Source organism: Sorex araneus, chromosome 6, assembly GCF_027595985.1.
Source record: "Sorex araneus isolate mSorAra2 chromosome 6, mSorAra2.pri, whole genome shotgun sequence".
NCBI classification, from domain to species: Eukaryota; Metazoa; Chordata; class Mammalia; order Eulipotyphla; family Soricidae; genus Sorex; species Sorex araneus.
Window position 1 is genome coordinate 97,264,068 of NC_073307.1, and position 21,972 is coordinate 97,286,039.

General features: G+C 53.5%; 1 protein-coding gene across 3 annotated transcripts in view; it reads left to right on the forward strand.

The window, feature by feature from the left end:
* The first annotated feature begins 3,134 nt into the window (after positions 1–3,134).
* Positions 3,135–21,972, forward strand: part of SREBF2 (sterol regulatory element binding transcription factor 2) — a 48,771-nt gene continuing 29,933 nt past the window's right edge. For 2 of the 3 annotated variants that reach the window (XM_055142332.1, XM_055142333.1), the window contains exon 1: positions 3,135–3,397. In XM_055142332.1, coding sequence (XP_054998307.1) covers positions 3,310–3,397 — 88 coding nt within the window. In that variant the 5' untranslated portion in view covers positions 3,135–3,309. Of the gene's footprint in view, positions 3,398–3,681; positions 3,799–21,972 lie in introns of those variants that run through there. The other variant, XM_055142334.1, reaches the window with a different exon arrangement.

Sequence of the window (21,972 nt, forward strand, 5' to 3'; positions counted from 1 at the left end):
CCTGGCTTTGACAGGCAGTCCTGTCCCCAGACACTGCTGTGTGTCCGCCTGGGGCCAGATTCTCGCGCTCTGCAGCCCTCCGCCTCCAGCCGCCCTCCCAGCCGGGCCCATCGTGGCATCCTACTCAGCCCTGGGTCTGAGTCTGCGCCCTTCCTCATTCCTCTTTCTTCACCTGTCCCTTACATCATTTTTCCCGGCTTAGTGTCCCTGCCCCTTTCTTGGCAGCGGCAAACTAATAGTCCACCGCTGATGGCATCTGCCCTGTTGCCACCTGGCTTTTATGTTTTAGCTTATTCCCGAGCAAACAGATTTCTCGCTCCCAGAGTGAGACACCCACCACAGTGACGCTGTGGGGTGATGGCTCCGGAGGAAGCTTCCTGAAAGTGAGGGGGTGGGCCTGAGGCCGGCGGGGAGGTGGGAGAGGCAGGAGGTGAAGACGCCTGTGTCTGGCCCTCCTCGGGGACCTGGGCTCAGGGCCCACTCTGGTCCCTCTCTGAACATAACAGTCATCGCGTCCAGCCCCTCCCCTTTTGATACCGGGGTCCTCTAGAATCATGGGGTGACCAGCAGGTGGTTTGCTGAGTGACTCCGGATTTTTTTCTTCTTTTTGGGTCACACCTGGCCATGCTCAGTGGTTACTCCTGGCTCTGCACTCAGAAATTACTCCTGGTGGTGCTGGGGAGACCCTATGGGATGCTGGGAATCGAACCCTGGTCGACCGCCTGCAAGGCAAACGCCCTCCCTGCTGTGACACTGGATTTCTTCTGCCATTTCTTTCTTTCTTTTTTTTTTTTTTTTTTTTGCTTTTTGGGTCACACCCAGCGATGCTCAGGGGTTACTCCTGGCTTTGCACTCAGGAATTACTCCTGGCAGTGCTTGGGGGACCATATGGGATGCCGGGGATTGAACCCAGGTCGGCCGCGTGCAAGTCAAACGCCCTACCTGCTGTGCTATCGCTCTGGCCCCTCTTCTGCCATTTCTCTCAAGCCTTCATTTAAGTCTGCTTGTTGCCGGGTGCTGTGACCTCTCTGGGCAGCTTCCTGGGGGGGCAGGGAGGGGGCCCATGAGCTACCCAGGCTCAAGCAGGCCTGGGCCCAAGGCTGGGCAGCTTCGTGTGGCCTGAGCGCCTCCTCTGGCTGGTGCTGGGGTGCTGCTGTGTGGGGCGGAGCTTTGGGGGAGACCCGGAGTCTTGGAAATCACCAAGAGAACATTGCCTGCCTCCCACCCACCCCCGCCGTTATGTAATAATGCACATAATACAAAAGCTGCATGATTTCTAAGGGTATTTTGGTTTGTTTTGTTTTGGGGCCACACCCGGCCGTGTTCAGGACTAATGGCTCTGCACTCAGGGATAACTCCTGGCGGTGTTCGGGGGACCATACGGGATCCCAGTCGGCCACAGAGCAAACGCCCTCCCCACTGAACTATGGCGCTGGCCCCAGGACCTGCTTTATTTGTGACCCTTTATTTCTGTCACATGTGCTCATTATGTAAACCATGGAAACACCCAAATGCCCTGAACCCCTCCACTCCTGCAGCCATGACTAACTTCCTTCCATTCTTTTTGCCCTTCGTGTGATAACGTGGGTCCTGTCCCTTCAGTCACAATAGCTACCTTGTTTGGGCACTTACAAAGTGCCAGGCCTGCTGCCAAGTGCTGGCTGGCAGCCGCTCTCCTTGCCCGGGGCCGTGGCCCATGTGGCCCGGGAGCCCTGACTACACAGAAATAATCGTAATTGCAGGCTTCGTCCTTGCCTGCCTGTTAGTTTCAGCACACCCTTTACTTTCCCTGATCTCTTCTACCATTATCTTTTATTTGCTTTACTTTCATTTGCTTAATGTTTGTTTTCCTTAGACTGGAAGCTCTCAGTGGGCAGGGCACTTTGCCTAAGAATGAGATGTTAAATAAATATTTTCAGATGGATGTGCATAACAGTCATTTAATCTTCACAACTACGAGGGGGGCTCTAACTCCTCCCAGGTGACCGCTCAGAACAGTTACTCAGGCAGCCTAAGGTCACACAGCACATTAGTGGATCCCTTTGTCTCCGCCGTTTTTTATGTGTTGAAGTCTTGACCACAAAGCCAAGACTTGCCTTTTGGAGATGCACTGTAAACTTAATTTTCCCTCTTAATACATTGTGAAAGTCCTGTCAATAACTGCACATTTATGTACCGATCCTTAATCACTCATGCTCCTCCCTCGTGTGACTCAAGTCTTTCATCCCTCCCTTTATTGGGCTTTGCAAGGGAGAGGCGGCCGTGCCCAACGCCTCCGAAGGCACATTTGTGGACTTTGGGTACTTGAGTCTTTAGGAGGAGAAATTCCTCGAAGTCTGTGCATTGATTTACATCGTGCCCAGAACTGTGGGATGGGGGGGGCGGCAAGGTGCGAGCGGGGCTGGGAATCCGTGGGAGGGCTGTGCCCGATGCTTTCAAAGGGCTGGGGCCCCGTCTGCAGGATGTGCCAGCGATGCCCAGGTCCCCGAGGCGGGCACCCCGCGATGCCAACCAAGCCTTGTTGCGGCAGCTCTGGGGCAGAGACGGGAACTGAGCGCGCTCGGCACGTGGACGACGGGCGGCGCGCGTGGGTGCCTCGTCTCCGCCTTTGTAAGGGGCTTGGGGGAAAACGTGGCGTCCAGGTCTCAGCCTCGAATGAGTTTCAGCCATGGGGGCCCGGGTGCGAGTCTCCTGCCCTCCAGCACGGCCGGTCGGGGACGGGACGGGGTGGGGGGGTGGGGGTGGGAGCTGAGAGACCGTCGTGCCCACAGCGGGCTCCGCGGGAAACCTGCGGGCAGTGGGGTGTGGGGGAGGCGGCGGCGGAGGGAAGCATTAACCCTTCAAGCCCCGACCGCCTCGGGGAAGAGCCAGCAGAGACGAGTCGCCAGGAAAGAGCAGCAGCTGCTTTAAACGAGGGGAGCAGGACGGCCCCGGGAGCCGGGGGCCCGGCCTCTTATTCGCTGTTGGGCCGCAGGGGGCGGGGCCTCTTTATGCAAATCTCAGCTGCTGATCGCTGACGCTCCATCACCCCACGCGCCGCTCGGCGCGCCGATTGGCCGCCGGGAGCCTGGTCCCATTGACAACAAACAAGGGGGCGCGCGGCTCGGGGGCGGGGCCGCAGCGGCGCGGTGGGGGCGGGGGAATCCCGCCCCGCCCCTCCCGCGCGGCGCCAACATGGCGGCTGTTGGCAGCGGCCGGTGAGGCGGTACCGGGCGGGGCTGTCGGGTGTCATGGGCGGTGGCGGCGGTACCGCCCCCATGTCTCCCTGAGCGGGACGGCGTGGGGGGGGCCTCTACGCCGAGCCGGGCGATGGAGGAGAGCGGCGAGCTGGGCGGTCTGGAGACCATGGAGACGCTCACGGAGCTGGGCGACGAGCTGACCCTGGGGGACATCGACGGTGAGTGGGGGGTCGGGGCGCGCGGGGAGGAAGGGGTTACGGCGGCGCGCGCGGGTGCGCCTGCGCCCACCCCCGGCCGCCCCGGCTCGCGCGGGAAGCAGCCCCGGCGCGCGCGCTCGCCGCCGCGCTGCTCAGCCCTTCCGGGCGCCGCGGGCGGGCGGGAGCCCCGGGCGGGCCCACGGGGCCCGCGGCCGCCGACTCCCCGCGCGCCGCACCTGTCACGCCGGACCCCCACCCCGCCCCCCGCCGCCGGTGCGGCGCGCCCCGAGCCCGCCCCCGCATCTCCCGGGGATGGAGACCCGGGCGGCCGCCGCCGGGCTCGGGGTCGCGGCCCCTTGGGGCCGGGCCGGGGAGCGGGTGGCCTTGGCCCCGGCAGCCGTAGCGGCGGCGAGGAAGAGCCGGTAGGAGCCCCGCCGTCCCCGCCCCCGCCCGACGGGCGCCCGTGCGGGGGTGCGGGGGTGCCAGGGTTTGGAGGGAGGGTCGGCCACCTGGCCAAGGTCACCCCTCTGGTCCCCGAGCCCAGGGCCCAGGCCAGCCGTAGTGTCGTGCGGCCTCTGGCTGCCACCTGTCCCCCACGGGGGGGAGGGGGGAGGAGCCGCTGAACAGGTTAGTAATAACAGCTCCAAGCAGCTGGCCCCGGTGATGTCCCAGGCCCCTGGGATTCTGCGCTTCTCCGGCGCCACCTCTTCAGGGCCAGGGGCCAGGGGCCAGGTGACAGTGACTCCTCTGGGGTCCCCTGCCTGGTGCCTGGGGCTTCCCCCCTGGCTTTCCTTCCTTCCTGCATCTGAGGCTCTTTCGGGGCATCTGTCACCTCCCCTCCTGTGCAGATGAATCTAAAGGCACAGGATCGTGGGGCCAGAGGCTGGGGACAGCAGCTAGTCAATCCCAAAAGATCCAGTTTCTCATATTCCCCAGTAGCCTTTATTTTATTTTATTTTATTTTATTTTAAAGCATTTCACCCCTTGGCTTGATTTCCACCTGAGCCATTTGGTGAGATCGTTTATTGAAATGCCAGCTCCAACCCAAGACTCTTCTGTGCAGTGCTCCGAAATTCAGAGCCAGGTTAGCAAATGGAAGCAGGCAGCTCCCAGAACCACATGTTTGGAGTATTTGTGGCTGCTTGCTCTGTGCGCCTTCATTTTCTCCATCCTCAAAAACCCCACCAGGTAGACACAACTGTTATGTAGAAACTTCTCTTCGCCCCCTCACTTATCCTGAAACTGTGCCCCCATCCCTTTCAGAGGGTCCTCCCCAAGGCGATTCACTCGTTTCCTCAAGAATACACGGCTGGAAGATGTATGTGCTGAGTTGCCTACCAGCACGGTCCCAAGAAGAAATCTATGTGCATCCTGCATCTCCATGCTCTAAGCAGCTCCGTATTCGCCTGCATCTGTGACCAGTTCAGTTAGCTAGTGGTTAAGAATTAACTTGATCCCCCGCAGACTTCTGAGTAAAAGGTCCATTCTGGAAACTACCCCAGTAGTTCCAGGTCTGCAAAGGTCCCCAGACAAGATCTGAAAGAAACCAGCTTCCCCTTCAGTGGGTTCTGAGCTGTAGGGGCCATGGGAACATGCACGCTAGAACACGAGAGTTTTATGGCCAATTGGAACTTGACATGAGTGACAATAAACCATAGTGCTAGAACACTGGGTGAAAGTCAGCAGAAAGGGTGCTTGGGAGGGGCCGCCTGGCCGGAAAGACCACGCCAAGGAGGCCGGGCAGCTGGAGGCCAGTGGTCTGCAGATAGCGGTGTCCTTCCACACCCCCGCCAGAGTGTTGGCTTTGGGAGGGCAAACGCCTTTGTTTTATTTACCTAAAACTGAATATTTATGGAAAGCTTGAATGAACTTGGCAACCTTGAGCTGGACTGGATACTAACCTATCCTTGAGGTTTGTGTGTGTTGTGGGAGTGGAGGTACCCAGCGTGGACAACATGCCAAGGACTGCTTAAAAAAAAAAAAAACAGAGCAATTCCTTGCAGTGCTGGGGTGGCCAGGGGTGAGTGTGGGTCGAGCTTGTAGCTGGGGTTGAACTCAGGGCCTTGTGCTTGGCTGAGCTTATGCTCTGCCACTTCAGCCGTATCCCCCTCCACCGCCACCATCCCCTCCAAGACAACTCTGAATAAGACACAGTGTCTCCTCTCTCAGGGAACTTCAGCTCTCAAGGGAAGGAACAAAAGTTAGGTAAGGTAATTGAATCCGTTGGCAGGGTACCATGAAGAAAATCAAACGGGGCCATGTTACAGAGACTTACCTGGGGTGGCAAGAGAGGCCTCTGGGAGAGGGATCATTATCTCCTTTACAAGAGATGCCCAAGTCTGTTTTTTTTTTTTTCTTTTTGGGTCACATCTGGCGATGCACAGGGGTTACTCCTGGCTCTGCACTCAGGAATCACTCCTGGTGGTGCTCAGGGGACCATATGGGATGCTGGGAATCGAACCCGGGTCGACCGCGTGCAAGGCAAACGCCCTACCCGCTGTGCTATAGCTCCAGCCCCAAGTCTGGGTTTTTATGTGGAATATTTAGATTTTTGTATATTGGCTTTTTTGTTTGTTTTCTTTTTTCCACACATTACTGTAGGCCCAGCAAAGCCTCTGTGTTAACGTGATCGTCAAAGCCTTGACCTAACCAGGGAATGTTCTGGTGTCCAAGGCCCTCAAGTCTCTGGTGATAGGATATCTCGATCTCTTCCTTTTCTGGTGCTTATCTCCTGTGAGCAAGGACCTCATGCAGTGTGATAAGCCAGGTCTGCTGAAGGGCAGAGAGATGGACCATTTTTTCCCACTGGGATGAGGAGCCATACAGACATGGAGGTTTGGCTCAGCCTTCCTGCTGGACCAGAAATGATGGCAGTCAGAAGCAACATGACAGGCTTACGGGTCCGATCAGCTGCCTTGGGAATAGTGATGGCCAGTGATTTTGTGAACTGTGTGGTATGTGTAAAGAAACGGTAGTAATCCTGGAAGGAGAGTTGAATTCACCTTGTGGAATTCTCATGCCAGAGTAAATGTGTTACTCTATGTTGGAAGGGACTTGCTGAGAATTTTTAATTAGGGAAATGGCATAAATTATGTAGGCTTAAAAATAATTCAGTGCCTCAGAGATAACTCCAAATGCTGAAGCATGCACCTCGCGTGAGTGGGCCCCGATATAGTCCCTGAACCCTCGGAGCGCCAACACTCGTGAACCTGGGGACTTCAAAGGCACTGCCAGCTGTAACTCTCACGCACTGCTGAGGTTGGCCGTCATCCCCAAGTGGAGGATCACCAGGAGTGGCCCCTGAGCCCTCTGACCACTGCTCGTGAGTCCCCAGGAAAGAAGAAAAAAAAAGAGCAGGAAAAAAAAAATGTGTGACCCACCTGTAGATAACCAGGGCATCCAGATGTGAGCCCGTGTCGCTACGTGGCCATCGGGATTCTCGGGGGAAGTGACTGTGTTGCTGGACTCTGGAGGCAGCAGAAGTGAGATTCTAAGATGCCTTCAAGGCTTTTTGATCTGGGCACTGGGGGTTCAGAAACCCACAAGAAGGACAGTGGGTGTAGCTGAGCAGTTTAGCGCCTGCCTTGTGTTTGTGTGTGAGGCCCTGGCTTTGGTTGGCACCGCAAAAAGAGAAATCAGGGAGAGAAGCAGATTGGGAGAGATAAAAATTTACCTGGAATTGGCCAAGACTGAGGTGAGGAAGTGGGGTGGCGTCCAGGAGGCAATGGGAGGGAGATTGCTGCTCAGGAGAAGGTCAAAACTAGGCAAGATGAAAGAGCAGTGATTGTTGAAGAATTGAGAATAGAGCTGATAGAAGAACCTAGAACCCGGAGATTAGATCAGGTGGCAGAATCTCATGAACTAAGGGTGAGAGCTTTTTATGTGTGGTGGAGATAGTCCTGCAGGGACTGCAAGGACACAGCCGATCTCCGACAGAGTTTCCTGGAAGGGTCCGAGAGGAGTGAGGGATGGGTGTTCATGGGCAGGTAGAGGCAGCTCTTGTGTTTGGAGAGGGGCCGGAGCGTTTCCAGTGGCTCGTTTATTTCCTGAGTATGGATTTGTCTCATGGACATTTCAGATTAATGGAATAATGCAATATGTGATTTCCTTGACTTAGCATACAGTTGAGGTTCATCCGTGATCCCCTGTACAGCTCGCACCTCATTTTGTTTATCCATTCATTGATGACAAGTGATACAAGTGCTTCATCGATGGACATTTGGCTTGTTTTCACTTGGGGGCTATTATAAATGAAGCTGCTATGAACACTATTGTTCAAGTTTTTTGTGGGGACATATTTTCATTTCTCTTGGGTAAATACATGTTCCGTAGACATGTAAACTCAGATCTTGTGACAAATTGACAAATTCCCAGTGTGGTGGTCAGTTCTATTTGTTCCAGTCCGATGTCTTTCTGGAGTCTTCCTTATTCCCCCATCTGACAGGTCAGCTGTCCTGGAACTATGCTTAACTGTCCCCAAGGATCACTTTTTTTTTTTTTTTGACGTGGTTTTGGGGGAAACACACCTGGCTATGCCCAGGGCATACTCCTGATTCTGTGCTCAGGGATCACTCCTTTTTAGGGGGGTGTTAAACCACTCCCGGCGGTGCTCAGGCGTTATTCCTGCTTCTGCACTCAGGAATTACTCCTTGCCAGAGCTCTGAGGACCATATGGATGCTGGGGATCGAATTGGGTTAGCTGGGTGCAAGGCAACTGCCCTTCCTGCTATACTACATACTATCTGGCGCTGGCGTAGCAATCCTGGCAGTGTTGGAGGGACCATGTGTCAGGGATTAAACCCAGCTTAACACATGCCAGGCAAGCAGCTTGACCCCTGGACTGCCTCTCCCGCCCCTGAACATCACTTTATACCAGAATTTTGAGTGCAGCACTCATTGTCTTTTAGCTTCTCGGTACTGGAAAGTCCGCTATTTTGATTCCTGATCCTTTGTGTGTGGTCGCTCTTCGCGGGGAATTCAGGCTTCTCTTGTCCTATCCTTGGTGTGCTGCAGGCCCTGACACTGATCATGGTACAGCTAAGCTGCCGCCCGCTCCTGCGCATGTGCGCTGCTGAGCTCACTGTCAGACACGCTGTCCATGCTCTTCCCTAGCTGGAGCCCCCCCCCATCATCGCCTGAGCCTTATCCGTGCAGCTGTCTTGGGACTCTCGCTGGCTTCTACCTATGACAGTCCGCTCCACTGTGAGTCCTCCGATCTCCAATAGTGGCCGGCAGCACAGTGGAGATGAGCAGAGAAAGGCACTTCCCATTTGGGCAGTGGGTGGGCCCGGCCTGGTGCCCAGCACCCCTGGGAAGGCTGCGTGGTCATCTCCGTGAGGCAGGGCTGAGTATGCAGAGGGTGTGGCCAGCACACCCCCGGGAGGCGGAAGCTTGGAGGTGTAGAAACCAACTTCACAATTCCCCAGTGAGTCACACTTTGGAAAAACTGTTCCATGAGGTGAAACCCCAAGCTGGTTTTCGCCCGAGCGTCTGCCTTTCCCCAGAACAAGCTCTGTCTGGGCCCGGGGTGTCTGCGGCTCCCGCCGGTGCTTGGAGTGAAAGAGCATCAGTCGCCCGAAGCTTACTGAGTTTCCCCCATTTCTCCTGTTCTCTCCCGTTTCCTGGGACATTTCTGGTGCTGTTTAGACCTCTGAACCAGTCCGCTCGGATTTTTCCTAGGTCTGTTTGGCCTCGCCCTTGACAAACATTCTCTACGCTCACACCTAGGCCTTTGGCCCAGTGTTCCGAGCACCAGCCTCGTCATTCACAGTCTTTTCTGTTCTCTTACTCAGCTCATGTCTTGGTGTTCTTTTTTGTTTTGGAGAGCTTCTTTCTCAACTAGATTTTTTTCCCCTCAATTTCATAATTAGAAAGGAAGTTCTTGGGGCCAGAGCGATAGCACAGTGGGTAGGGCGTTTGCCGTGCACGTGGCCGACCCAGGTTTGATTCCCTGGCATCCCATATGGTCCCCCAGCACTGTCAGGAGTAATTCCTGAGTGCAGTCAGGAGTAACCCCTGAGCAGAGCTGGGTGTGACCCGAAAAAAAGATTAAAAAAAAAAAAGGAAGTTCTTAAGCAACATTATTTAAGCAGCACTTCCTAACGAGCAGATTGCCTGGCCCTTGATAAAGTGCGCACGGGCTGTTGCACCATCCTCACAGCAGGTTTCTGGGTGTTGAAATGGTGGGGGCAGTGGAGTCCCTGGGTCCCCGTCCCTGCAGAGTGCCCGGTGTTTGTAGTTCAGCATTCACGGGGCTGCCTCCGCTCTGAAGGCTACAGCACGCCGGACCGAGTGCCCTGACAGGACTGTCCCCGCCAGACCTGGGCGGGCGCGTCAGCACTGCCAGCCGGCACCTCTCTCCATCATGCGTTCCTTCTTGCTTTCTGAGGACTGCCCTCCCCTGGTGGTGCTGGGTTGGGGGGCCAGGGGTACTGGCCGATCAGGCACACGTGGCCTTGCACATGCTAAGGCCTTGCACATGCTAAAGTCGTCTCCCAACCCCAGGTTTTTATTTTGTAAATTTTTCGTTGCTTTAAATTATTGTGGTGATTAGGTGTTGGCAACTTGAAAAAGATATTTTCTAAAAGAAGATTTAATATATTCATACGATACAAAGTCAAAACTATACGAGGGTACAACCTAGGCATGTCCACCCTTTTCTTAGGACCCACAACACCTGTTTCCTCAGAAACTGGTCACTCCCCAACATTATTGGGGGACTGTATTGTGCCAGGTATTGTGTCTGGGGTTCCACATGCAGTGGGAGTCCTGAACTGTGACTCACAGCCATTGCCGCTGTCCCCAAGGCCTGCGTCCAGGGCCTGCCCGCCACTGGGATCATCTCTCCTGCAGGACCCCACTTTGAACTGCCCAGGGCACAGTGACTCTTCTAAGAAGGGCTCCTTGGGCATGCGGGCTCATTCCTGGACGGCCAGGCAGTGGGGAGGGCCAGGAGCCTGGGCTCTTTCTAGACCTTCCGGTCAAGTGTATTTGTGTAACAGATTTTGTAATAAAATCTCTCCGAAATAAATAATTTTTGTAATAAGAAGAAAATTCCTCCCCCCACCAAAAAAAAAAAAAAGAAAAGTATGCCCTTTGAGCCATCTTTCCTGCCCCTTGCTTGCCTTGCATGGAGCTGACCCAGGTTTGATCCCTGGTTCCCCATATGGTCCCCTAAGCGCTGTCAGGAACCTGAGCATAGAGACAGGAGTAAGCCCTGAGCACCTCAGGGTGTGACCCAAACACTTCCCGCACCTCCACCCCAAAGATGCAGCTATAAGCACATCAAGTGTGAGTTTCAAATTTTTTGCTTCCCTTTTTTTTCATAGGTAGCATGTTAGAAACTTGGTCTTTCTGCACGGGCCCCTTGTTCCCTCCGCTAGCAGTAGGCCTTCGAGATCTCTTGAATCTTTTTCAGTGCTACATGGTTTTTCTTCAGATGGTTGCACATTCAGCTACCCAGTTCCTATTAAGTAGACAAGTGAAGGGGGTCCCGTAGCATTTGTAAATTCACCGATTCACATTCATGCAGTTGGTGCTACGAGAGAAATGATCAGAAGTGGCATTGCTGGATCAAAGGGGGGTGCTGAGACGTACATCTCAGATGCTGCAAAAATCAGCTGAGAGGGGCCAGCGCGGTAGTACATGGAATAGAGCACTTTCCTCGCACGCTCGGAGACCATGCAGGTTCTATTCCCAGCACTACATATAGTCCCCCAAGTCCCACCAGGAATGATCCCAGAGTGCCTCCAGGTGTGGCCCCCCCAAAAGCAGAATAACAGTCACAACCACAGAAACTAAAATAAAGAGGGGCTTTATTTTATTTTTTTAATTTTTTTAATTATCGCTCCTTGGGGCTGGAGCGATAGCCCAGAGGGTAAGACGTTTGCCTTGTATGAAGCCGACCCGGGTTCGAGTCCCAGCATCCCATAGGGTCCCCCGAGCACCACCAGGAGTGATTCCTGAGTGCAGAGACAGGAGTAACCCCTGGGCATCACCGGGTGTGACCCAAAAAGCAAAGACAAAAGCAAAGAAAAGAAGAAGAAGGGCAGCAACCAAAATTCTCTTTGTCTCTGCGCATATGTGGCTCTCCTGGGTCCTGTCGCATTGCGCTCTGGAGCAGACGGACTGACTCACACTCCCCGAGCGAGTAGGAGACGGTCCGCTTCTCCTCGGCATCCAGGTGGCCTGCAGCTCCGGGGCTCCCGTCCCTTTCCTGTCTCTGCAGTGTCACACACACCGGGTCAGAACTAGAACATGCCTGGCCCTGCAGCAACACATCTGCAAACCTGTCCTGGCCACTGTCTCTCCCAGTGGAGCAGCCCAGGGAGACGGACCCACACTCTGAGCGGCGCCCCCTCCCCTTCCCCCAGGCCCTGTCAGCCTGCCCAGAGGCCTAGTGCTTGGGACTGTCTTGTCCCTCTGCCGAGCTGGTTGTCCCAGGCGAGCCTTCCTCTTTCATCTGGTTTGCTTGCGTGTGTGCCGAGGCTGAGCCCCTGGCCTGCTACCTGTGGAGCAGCCCCTTTCCCACGACACGACATCGCCTGCTCACTGTACTTTGAAACTGGGCCCTGAAGGGGTCTTCCTTTGCAGTGTTTCCTGGACCTCTGCCCCGAATCCTCTTTCTTGTACTTCCATAGGGGTAGCTGTGGGCTGTCCCCAAATTTCAGTGTATCATAAAAATTCTTTGGGGCTTTCCATCACTATAAGTGTCGTTTATTCTCTTTAAGTTTGGGGGCCATGGCCGGCAGTGCCTGGGGTTGACTCCTGGCTCCGCACTCGGGAATCGAACCCGTATTGGCTGTGTAGAGGGCAGGGCTCTGGCTACTGTACTCTCTCTCCCGCCACATAAATGGTGTTTTAGAAGTCAGTGTCTTTTCTCTGTAATTCTCTTAATACCATTTTTCAAAATCTGCAGGTATTTTAAGAAATGCCCTTTTTGTTATAAATAGCCTCAGCTCTCAACACTTTGATTTTAAAGAGAGATCGATCTGGGTAGTTTTTCTGAGCTAGTGGAGTGGACTTTCTAAAATCCTTCTTGGGCAGGGCTGGGCTTACCGTCGCTTATGTGGAGTGGTTTCCCACACGCACACGTTTGATTAGGAACCCACGCTGACCTCGTGTGCGGCGCTGGAAGGAAGCACGGCCCCTTGAGAAACTTCTTTATTTCATCATATTTTTGCTTTCAATCCTTTCTCTAATTCTAGCTGGTTACAGAGAAAGAAATGAAGACCCAGATTCCAGATCTAGTACATGGTACAAGGGGTCTCAGTCGCCCCAGCCCCGTGCCACCGCCCTGCTGGACACGGGAGTGCGTCTTGGCTGTGCACACGGGGTGTTGTGTTGTGGAGCGCCTGGCAGCGTCTGCGGGCATTTGAAGTCACATGCCCGAGGCCAGCCTGCCCTGAGCCTTCGTTCCCCGTGTGAGGTGGGTTTGGGGGATGTCTGTGCTGCAAAAATGAGGTGAGCCGGGAAAGTAGAGGAGACGAGGGAGTCACGAGCTTGAACCCTAGGCTGCCACCCACCCTCCCGCACCCCCAGTGTCCACAGTCACTCTGGAAAAAGGTGGGGGGGGGTGGGCAGCAGAAAGTCCCCAGACAGGCACCAGCATTCTCTCTGAGCTCTGGGAATGAATAAGGAATCTCTTTTCTTTTTTTTTTTTTTTTTAAAGAGCGCGGTTTGGAAATGTTGATTTTTCCCTTTTGAAAGGATTTTTGTAGGTGTGGGGCCAGACAAGGAGCAGTCAGAGTGCAGGGCAATGCCATTTCTGGCACACAAGGGTCAAGGGTTGAGCCTCGTTGACCTGATGGAACTTTTTAGTAGCCGGATCGGAGCGCCTGAGCTCCCTGGGGAACCCCCGTTCAGAAACGAACCCTAAAGCATCCAGGGACTTTGAAGCGAGAAGGCAGAGCCTTTCCCCAGCCTTTGGGATTGCTAATGAATATGTGTCTAAATGTCCCTCAGAATCTAGTTCTGCATCTGGTCCCGTGGAACAAGTCTGTTGGGTTTAGGGGGTTGGCATGAAACAGTGATGAAATTTCGGCTGCCAAACCAGCTATGGGACTGCTTTGCTCACTGGTGGCTGCTCAGATGCTCCTTCCTAGCCCTGCCCCGAGCCCTTACACTTCCCCGAGGCCCCTTCGGCCCGTCTCTCCTCCTGCCAGTACTGGAGCGGAGTCTGACTTCTGTTACTGTTTGAAGATGAGATGAGACTGGAAACGTGATTGGCCCAGGGCGTCCCATCTTCATGAAATGGGCAGATCGCTTTCTGGGGCGGAGAGGGAGGGTTTTGTGGGCGCCAAGTGCTCTGTTGTTGAGCACATCCCTGCCCGCCAGCTCCCTGGCCCCTGATTGTTCCTGTAGAAGCGTGTCAAACCCCTGCTTCAGTCTAGTTCAGTGAGAATGAACGTCTGCTCTGTTCATGGCTGGACTCTGGGGTGAGTGAAACGGTCCTGGCTTTCAGAAAGCCACTGTCTAAACAGCAAGTCAGAATTCTGTACGGGAAGCCGGAGAGATCAGCAGTAAGTAAGGCGCTCTCTTTGCACGTGACCCACCTGAGTTCAGTCACCAGCATGCCATGTGATCCCCTGAGCATTGCCTGGTGTGGCCCCACTACATAGATAGCTGTATGAGGTTGGGGGGGGGGGGGTGGTGGGAACAGACAGCAGAAACCAGAACAGTGCACAAACTTGGAATTTTGGGGACATTATGAAAGGGAATTGGGAAACTCATGAGCTGAGATGTGAAAGGCAGGTGGACAGAAGGTGATAAATATGGGGAATAATTTGGAATCCCCCGAAGCCACAGTCTCAAACCTGAGTGTGCCTCGGAGCTCATCAGTAAGTTCCCAGGGTCTGGAAGGGCTGACCCAGCTTCCAGGACGGCCCATAGCGAGTGGAGGGGCAGAATCAGAGCCGGGTCCTAAGGGGCTTTGTGAACCTGAGTCTTAGGGCTCAAGGGGTGGAAGGAGCCGCCTTGGGAGGCTGGGGGCAGGGGTGGTTCCTTTGCAGAATCTGCCTTGATAAGCTATCTTCCTCAGGCACAGCTTTGACCGGTCCCTTTCTGCTGCACGCCTTGTCACAAGGCTGGGTCCCGAGGAAAGCAGCAGAAACTGCCTCTGGCTAGCATGAACGGTAACGAAGTTTACTGGGTGAAGGAGGCGAAGAATTGACAGAAAAGTGGGAAGCCTTGGATATGGGACCAGAAGTGGGGGACACTCCCTGCCTGAGGACCCCCCTGCCCACGGCCCACTGGCCCTGTCCCCGTCCTTTTCCTGTAGGATTGCGTTCCTGTCCTGGACACTCCGCTGATAGCCAAAGCGGAGGGCTGTGCAGTGGCCCGAGGCAGCCACCAAGGCAGCTCCCCCCACCTCGCGACCCACTGCTCCCACTCAGTGACACGCGAGGCGTTTCCCGGTGCTGTGGTTATGCTCGTGCGTTGCCTCTTCCCTCTCTGCCCCCGGGAATTAACTCTCTCCGTCCTGGGCTCCGAGCATGCTGCAGCCCTGCTGTGCCAGTCTGTCCACTGGCCTGGCGGGGCGTGAGGGTGGGGTTGGTTGTGTTTCAGTCGCCTGGGAGAGCCTGGGAAGGGAGTCGTGCCAGAACCCTCACCCGGCACAGTCGCCCTCGAGGCGCTCAGCTCCCCACAGGTTGCAGGGGTGTCTGTGGTCGCAGCTCAAACCTGAGACTCGGGGCTGTGGTAGGGTGGCAGGGGGCAGTAGGCGGGTAGGTTGTTGGGGGGGGGCTTTCTTTTTTTGCTCCAAGGCTTGGAGGGCTGGAAGGGGCGGGTCAGCCTCCGTGGAGACCACGCCCTGGGCCAGGTGAGCTGCAGCGGCTGCCTGACACTGTGGCCCGCCGGTGGCTGCATTGTGCAACCAGGACCCTGCGGGATCCGTGCCTGGACTCTCACTCTAGCTTCTTGCCCAACGGGCGGTCACCTGTTCCAGGAGGGTGAGAGAGGAAGCAGCCTGGCCCGCGGGCTGCTTGCGGTGCCCTGAGACGGAGCCCCCAGCGGAGCCAGATAGGAGCTTCTCTCCCGAGTGGGAGACGCCACGCTGGTGCCTTCACCCTCCGCCCTGGCTCCTCTGCTGGAATTGGCGCCAGCTGTGGCGCCTACTGCGGTGACAGGCACCAAGGGAGGAAATGGATGCAAAGGGCGTGACGCCCCCATAAGTGCCCTCACTGCGGTGCCGTGGTTCTGATCCCGGCTTGTCCGCTCAAGGATTTTCCTTTTTTGTTCCCAGAGCTTCGTCTTGACCTCTGAGTGGACATTTCAGAGTAACCAGGGGTACAAGCTGGACTTCAGAGTGGGTGCTCACTAGGTGTGGCCTCGAATTGGGTACTGGGTGAGGATTGGCCGCCGAGGGGTCTCCTGCATGGGGGGTATATGGGGGCCTCCAGGGCCTTGGTTGATGACTCCCTGCAGGACCCCCACTTGGGGTGCGGGACCCTGCATGGGGCCCATGAAGGAAGAGGAAGGAGAGGCCTCGGCCAGCCCCTCTCCTGCACATCTCTCCTGCCCTGGCACTCCGCTTGGCGTCTTCCTGTTTCTTGACTACTGTCACCACCACTCTTCAGGGACTGAGGATATACAGGGCGCCGCTGTGAGCGCTGCACAGAAGAGCACACTCAAGCGAGCTGGGGGAGGGGTGGAGGTAGCATGCGGTTTAAGCACGTGCCTTGCACGCAGCCAACTCCAGGTCAGCCCCAGCATGTCCACTGTGCCTCACCAGGCACACCCATGGACACACTGGAGCTGCTCCTGCTTTGGTCCTGGAGGTCCCCCCACCCTCAGGGCAGCCCGGGGCAGCCCTACGCCATGGCCCAAGCAGCACGGAATTCTCCGGGGAACACTGGCCTCGTCAGCCACGTACTGCCAGGAGGAGGTCCTTGGCCTCTGAGCACTGCTTGGGATCCCCCCAAAAAAGAAAAGAGGAGTTTGCACAGAGCCACCTCGCAGGTCGGTCGGAAGATTATGTATGTATATGAAAAGGCTAGTAGGGTTCGAGGCAAAAGCAACTGAATGGCAACACTAACAATGTCATTTTCCAATTGAAAAGTCACACCTCAGCTTTATATCCATCACAATACAAATGTCAAGTAGTAAGAATCAGTGACCCCCCCAAAAAAAATATCAGTAACAAAAGCTAGGGGGGAGTCAGTTGGGCCATACACGACCGTACTCAGGGGCTATATTTCTGGCTCTGATTAGGAGTGACTCCGTGGTGCTGGGGGACCCTCTGACACCAGGGACTCAACTGGAGTTTGTTGTGCGCATGGCCTGTGCCTTGACTCCTGCACCGTCTCTGGGACCCAGCAGAAAGCAGCTTTCTTGTAGTCCAAGAGATTTCTCCTGTCGATTGTATCTTTTTGGTTTTTTCTTGCTATTGTGGGGGCCACATTGGTGGGTCGGGCATCAGGTGCTGAGAATCAGTCTCAGGACCTCGCACATGCATTCTCTGTCACTTGAGCCCTGTCCCCTGCCCAAGGCTGTTCGCCGTAACACCGAGCACACGCCCGGGCATGCTAGCATGACTCGCCGCAGCCTCTTAAAGGCGTTATTTTTGTGGCCAGCACATAAGTGGACTGGGTCAAGTGCACATTAAGGGCGGTCTACTTACTGATATTTGTTCTTTATTTTAAAAAGGAGGCTTCTAGAAAGGAGCATTTTGTCAGGCGTAAGGTTTTATTTGGGTAAGACCCAAATGATTTCACGTTTGCGTAGGAAGGGATTCTTGCAAGACCGAAAACAGCCAGACAGAATCTCTCCCACATCCCCGTGAGTGCCTCTCATGGCTCCTTACACTGAGTTAACGTCCTTCCCTTCATTGGATTTCGTGTGGGAGAAACACCCTCCAGCACCCCTGGGGCTGCCCCTCCCAAGTGAAAGCCATTGTTTGTGGGGGAAGTAAGGCTGGCCCGAGGTTGGATAGGAGGTTTCCACCTCTGTGGCCATTGTGATGCTGCCCACTCGGGGTCAGTGTGGAATTAGCTTAATTTCAGTCACAAGCCTCTCTGGAGCACTGGAGCACTGGATTCCTTCTGTTCAAGCATCTCTACAGTCTATAAATGTGATTTTTTTTAAAAGCAAGATAGTTTTTTATTGAAATTTAATTAGAAAGACGTGAGGGGTAAGAAGTATGTTCCAGAGAGAACACATGCTTCTCCAGGGTGAAATAAAGGCGAGCAAAGGAGCCCAGAGACAGGCAGGCGAGGTCAGTGTTCGAGGGAGAAACCGGCCTTGAAGAGTAAGTAAGCTATCAGTGTGGCTTCTCATTGGAAAGAGGTTAATTTGTCACTGAGTTGTTCTTTTTTTTCTTCTTTCAAACTTTAATAATGTTACCAGTGACTTTCAGTCAAAGATTAAATTGGAATCTAGCCTGGAGAATGTTCTTTAAATTTATATTTTAGGGGCCAGAGCAATAGTACAGCGAATAAGGTGCTTGCTTTGCATGCAGTTGACCTGGGTTCTATCCCACACATCCCATAGGGTTCCCTGAGCCTGCCTGGAATGATCCCTGGGCAAAGCTGGGTGTGCCCCCACCCCAATTTTTTATATATTAAAAAATTACTTTAGGGGGCTGGAGCAATAGCACAGCGGGTAGGGCATTTGCCTTGCACGCGGCCGACCCGGGTTCGATTCCCAGCATCCCATATGGTCCCCTGAGCACTGCCAGGGTTGGTTCCTGAGTGCAGAGCCAGGAGTAATCCCTGTGCATTTCCAGGTGTGACCCAAAAAGAAAAAAAAATACTTTATGTATTTATTTTTCACTTTTCGAGCCACACCCAGTGATGCTCAGGGCTTACTTCTGGCACTGCACCCAGGAATTACTCCTGGCGGTGCTCAGGGGAACATGTGGCTGCTGAGTTGGCCATGTGCTAAGCGAGTGCCCAACCCACTGTACTACCTCTCCGGCCCCCAAACCTTTATATTTGAAAAAGTTACAAAAGAGGGGCCAGAGAGATAGTACAGCGAATACAGCATTTTCCTCGCACATGGCCGACCTGGGTTCAATCCCGGCATTCCATATGGTCCCCCAAGCACTTCCAGGAGTAATTTCTTAGTGCAGAACCAGGAGTAACCCTTGAGTACCACTGGGGTGGCCCAAAAAGCAAAAAAAAAAAAAAAAAGTTATGAAAGAGGCCAGAACAATAGTACAGCAGGTAGGGCATTTGCCTTACACGTAGCCAACTCGTGTTTGATGCCTGGCATTCCACATGGTCCCCCGAGCATCACCAGGTGTGATCCCCCCCCCATAAAAGTTATGAGGGGCTGGAATGGTATGAGTAAGGCATTTGCCTTGCACAAGATTAGTCCAAGTTTAATCCCGGACATCCCATATGGCCCCCCGAGCCCCCCAGGCATGATTTCTAAGCACAGAGCTAGGAGTAAGCCATGAGCACCTCTGGGTGTGTCCCCGAAACCAAAATAAAATAAATATATTTTTTAAGTACTATGAGTCTCACTAACACAGTATGTGCCTCTATAAAACCCTAAGTTTGATACCTGGCACATTCTAGAAGTCTCCCTTAAGAAAAAAAATAAATGAATTACCAATCTGGGTGAGATGGCTCAGTGCACTGGATTGCATACTTGCCGAGGCCTCAGTTTGACCTTTAGGACCGCATGGGTGGCTGAGCACTGCCGGGAGAGACTGCACACACTGAGCTAGGTGTAGGCCCCTGTTGCCCCCAGACGGGGAGGGGGAGGCGTTTTATGAAAGAATCAAATGCATTTTGTCATGTACGGGACATTATCCCCTGTATGACTACGTATAAGCATCAGAATCTGGACTAGGAATCGTTTTCCAAAGGTGTCCCAGCACATCCCTTCTGGGACTCACAGCCTGGCCTTAGGGATATCAAACCTCGTTTTCCTTCTGCTGAGGAGTTGCGTTCTTGCGGTTTCAACTTGGAATTCCCTGTTCCATTTGACTTGCTGGTTCTTGGTTTAGCTTTTTTGCCTTCTTGATTTTCTTCTGGAAAGTGATTCTTCGCCACCCTCCTTCATCCCAGGGAGGTGGCCCGTCTCCCACGGGGCCTCTGCGTTTGAGCTGCATGCACAGTCAGACTGGCTTTACTCGCTTTTCAGATTATCTCCATCGGTTGATGAAATTGCCTGAGTTTTTTGTTCTAGCTCTCACGATGTTCTCTTGAAACATCAGACTTGAGCTCTAAGGCTTAGTGTCGAATGAGTCTCACTGGGTCCTGAGGTTACGGGCAGGTGCGCCCCCTGTAAGTGTGACCCACCAACCCTGAGCTGGAGGCGCTCCCCTGTCTGCGGGCTATGGCTTCCACCGTCTCTAACGAGGAGAAGTGACAGCTGAGTGACTCCCTGCCCAGCTTGGGGCCCTGCCACTCACCTGTTCCTCCAGTCACCCACGCAGCTTCATGCCCGCAGCCTTGGCTTCTGGGATGCCCTGGGCACAGCTGCCCCTTACCTCCCGGCCGCCTGCACGCCAGCGCTTGGCTCGGCCCACTAGAGTCCGTGATTCTGCCCTGTCCTCCCTCTGACCTCCTTGGTTTCTGCCTTCCGTGACTGTCCAGGCCGCGTCATATTATTTTCTCTGATTCCGTAAGTTCAGAGGGTGAGTTTCATCATTTCAGGGGGCATACAATGGTGCTTTGAAATCTCTTTGTGTTTTTGTATGTATCTGCTTCATCAAAAGGGGAAGCTTAGATTTTTAAATTGCATAGATTTTCCCACATTTTCCAGAATAACCTAAATTTTAAAAATATCTCATTGTTAGGAGACCGTGTTTGAGGTTCAGAATCAGTGCCAGTGTTTGAAACCTCCAGAATACACGGTACTTGGAGAAGCAGACAAAGATTTTTGTCTGTGCACTTTGGAACATAGGATACAAGAAAGCCATTTTTAAAAAACTACTGTCTGTGGTGTGACAATTGAAATTTTTTTTTTTTTTTTTTTTTTTTTGCTTTTTGGGTCACACCTGGCGATGCACAGGGGTTACTCCTGGCTTTGCACTCAGGAATTACCCCTGGCCGTGCTCAGGGGACCATATGGGATGCTGGGATTTGAACCCGGGTCGACCGCGTGCAAGGCAAACGCCCTACCCGCTGTGCTATCTCTCCAGCCCCGACAATTGAAATTTTTTTAAACTTGAATACAAACATGAAAGCTTGTAACTGTCTCACAGTGATTCAATTAAATTTAAAAAATTTAAAAACAAACTTGAATACATACTCAGGCCAATATGTCATCAGAAAATAAAGCGTTATTGTTATCACTAATGAAGAACCCAACACAGTAACACAATGACAGCAACTGGATCCAGTACAAATGCAAGATTGACACTTTCTTCGGCAGAAAGAATAATAATGTAAGAATAAGATTGCAGGGGGCTGGAGCAATAGCACAGCTGCTGGGGTGTTTGTCTTGCATGCGGCCAACTCAGGTTCGATTCCCATCATCCCATATGGTCCCCTGAGCACTGCCAGGGGTAATTCCTGAGTGCAGAACCAGGAGTAACCCTGTGCATCGCCGGGTGTGACCCAAAAAGCAAAATAATAATAATAATAATAATAATAATAATAATAATTTAGATTTCCTGCAGGGCAATAAAAACCAAAGCTTCTTGTTTTCTTTTAAATTTTCTTTAAAAATTTTACACGTGGGTCCTCACCCAGTGTTTGGGATCAGCCCCGGGCCCTTGCACCTATGTTCTGCCTCTCGAACCTCCTTTCTGGCACCTGAAATTTTGTTGTTTTTGACCAGACAAGTTATTTGGGACTTTTCAGGATTTTTGTTTGGGTTTTGTGGAGGGGGGGGCGGGTTGCCTCATTTTCAAGTTTTGGATATTTTTTCTTAACAAATCACACCTGAGTTCAAAAGATCATGGCAAGATCTGAGGTAGAAAAGAATCCTTGATGAAAATCATTGTCAGCCGCTTTGAAATGTAATTGTGACACTCAGAAGGAGGAAAAAATTGTTAATTTTTTTAAAAGAAAGAGGACAAGGGCCAGAGTGATGTGCATGAATGGAGCACTTGCCTTGCACACGGCCCACACACATTTGATCCCTGGCACCATAAATGGTCCTCCCGAGCCTGCCAGAGTGATCCCTGAGCACAGAGCCAGGAGTAGTCCCTGAGCACAGCTGGGTGTGGGCCAAAAGCAAAAGAGGATAGTGACCAGCAGTCAGGGGGAGCAGTCAGTAGGAAGCTGTGAGGCTCCGGGCTGAGAAATTCCCCTCGGTTTGAAGGACGGTTGAACCAACGAGATAGCCAAGACTGTCACTGGGTCAGAAGCCGCAATCGAAATCAAGGCGGAGTGTGGAAGTGGAACAAAGAAATCTGTGATACCTCGGAAGGTGACCTGCCAGAAATTCAACTTATGACAGAGGGAAGAAAGAACAATTACGAGCGTGTTCCAGTTTCAAGTCAGGGGCAAAGCAGCCAGAGCTGGGTCAGGTGAGGCGCCCCTGGCACCCCAGCAGGCCAGCGCAGACCAGGAAAGCACGGGACACTTATTTGGGCTTCCCTTTAACCTTTCCTTTGCTCTTAATTTTCAAACGTGTAGTGTCATACATGTGTGAAGGAATATATGCATTTACGTGTGTTGACGTGTGTTGCATGTGTT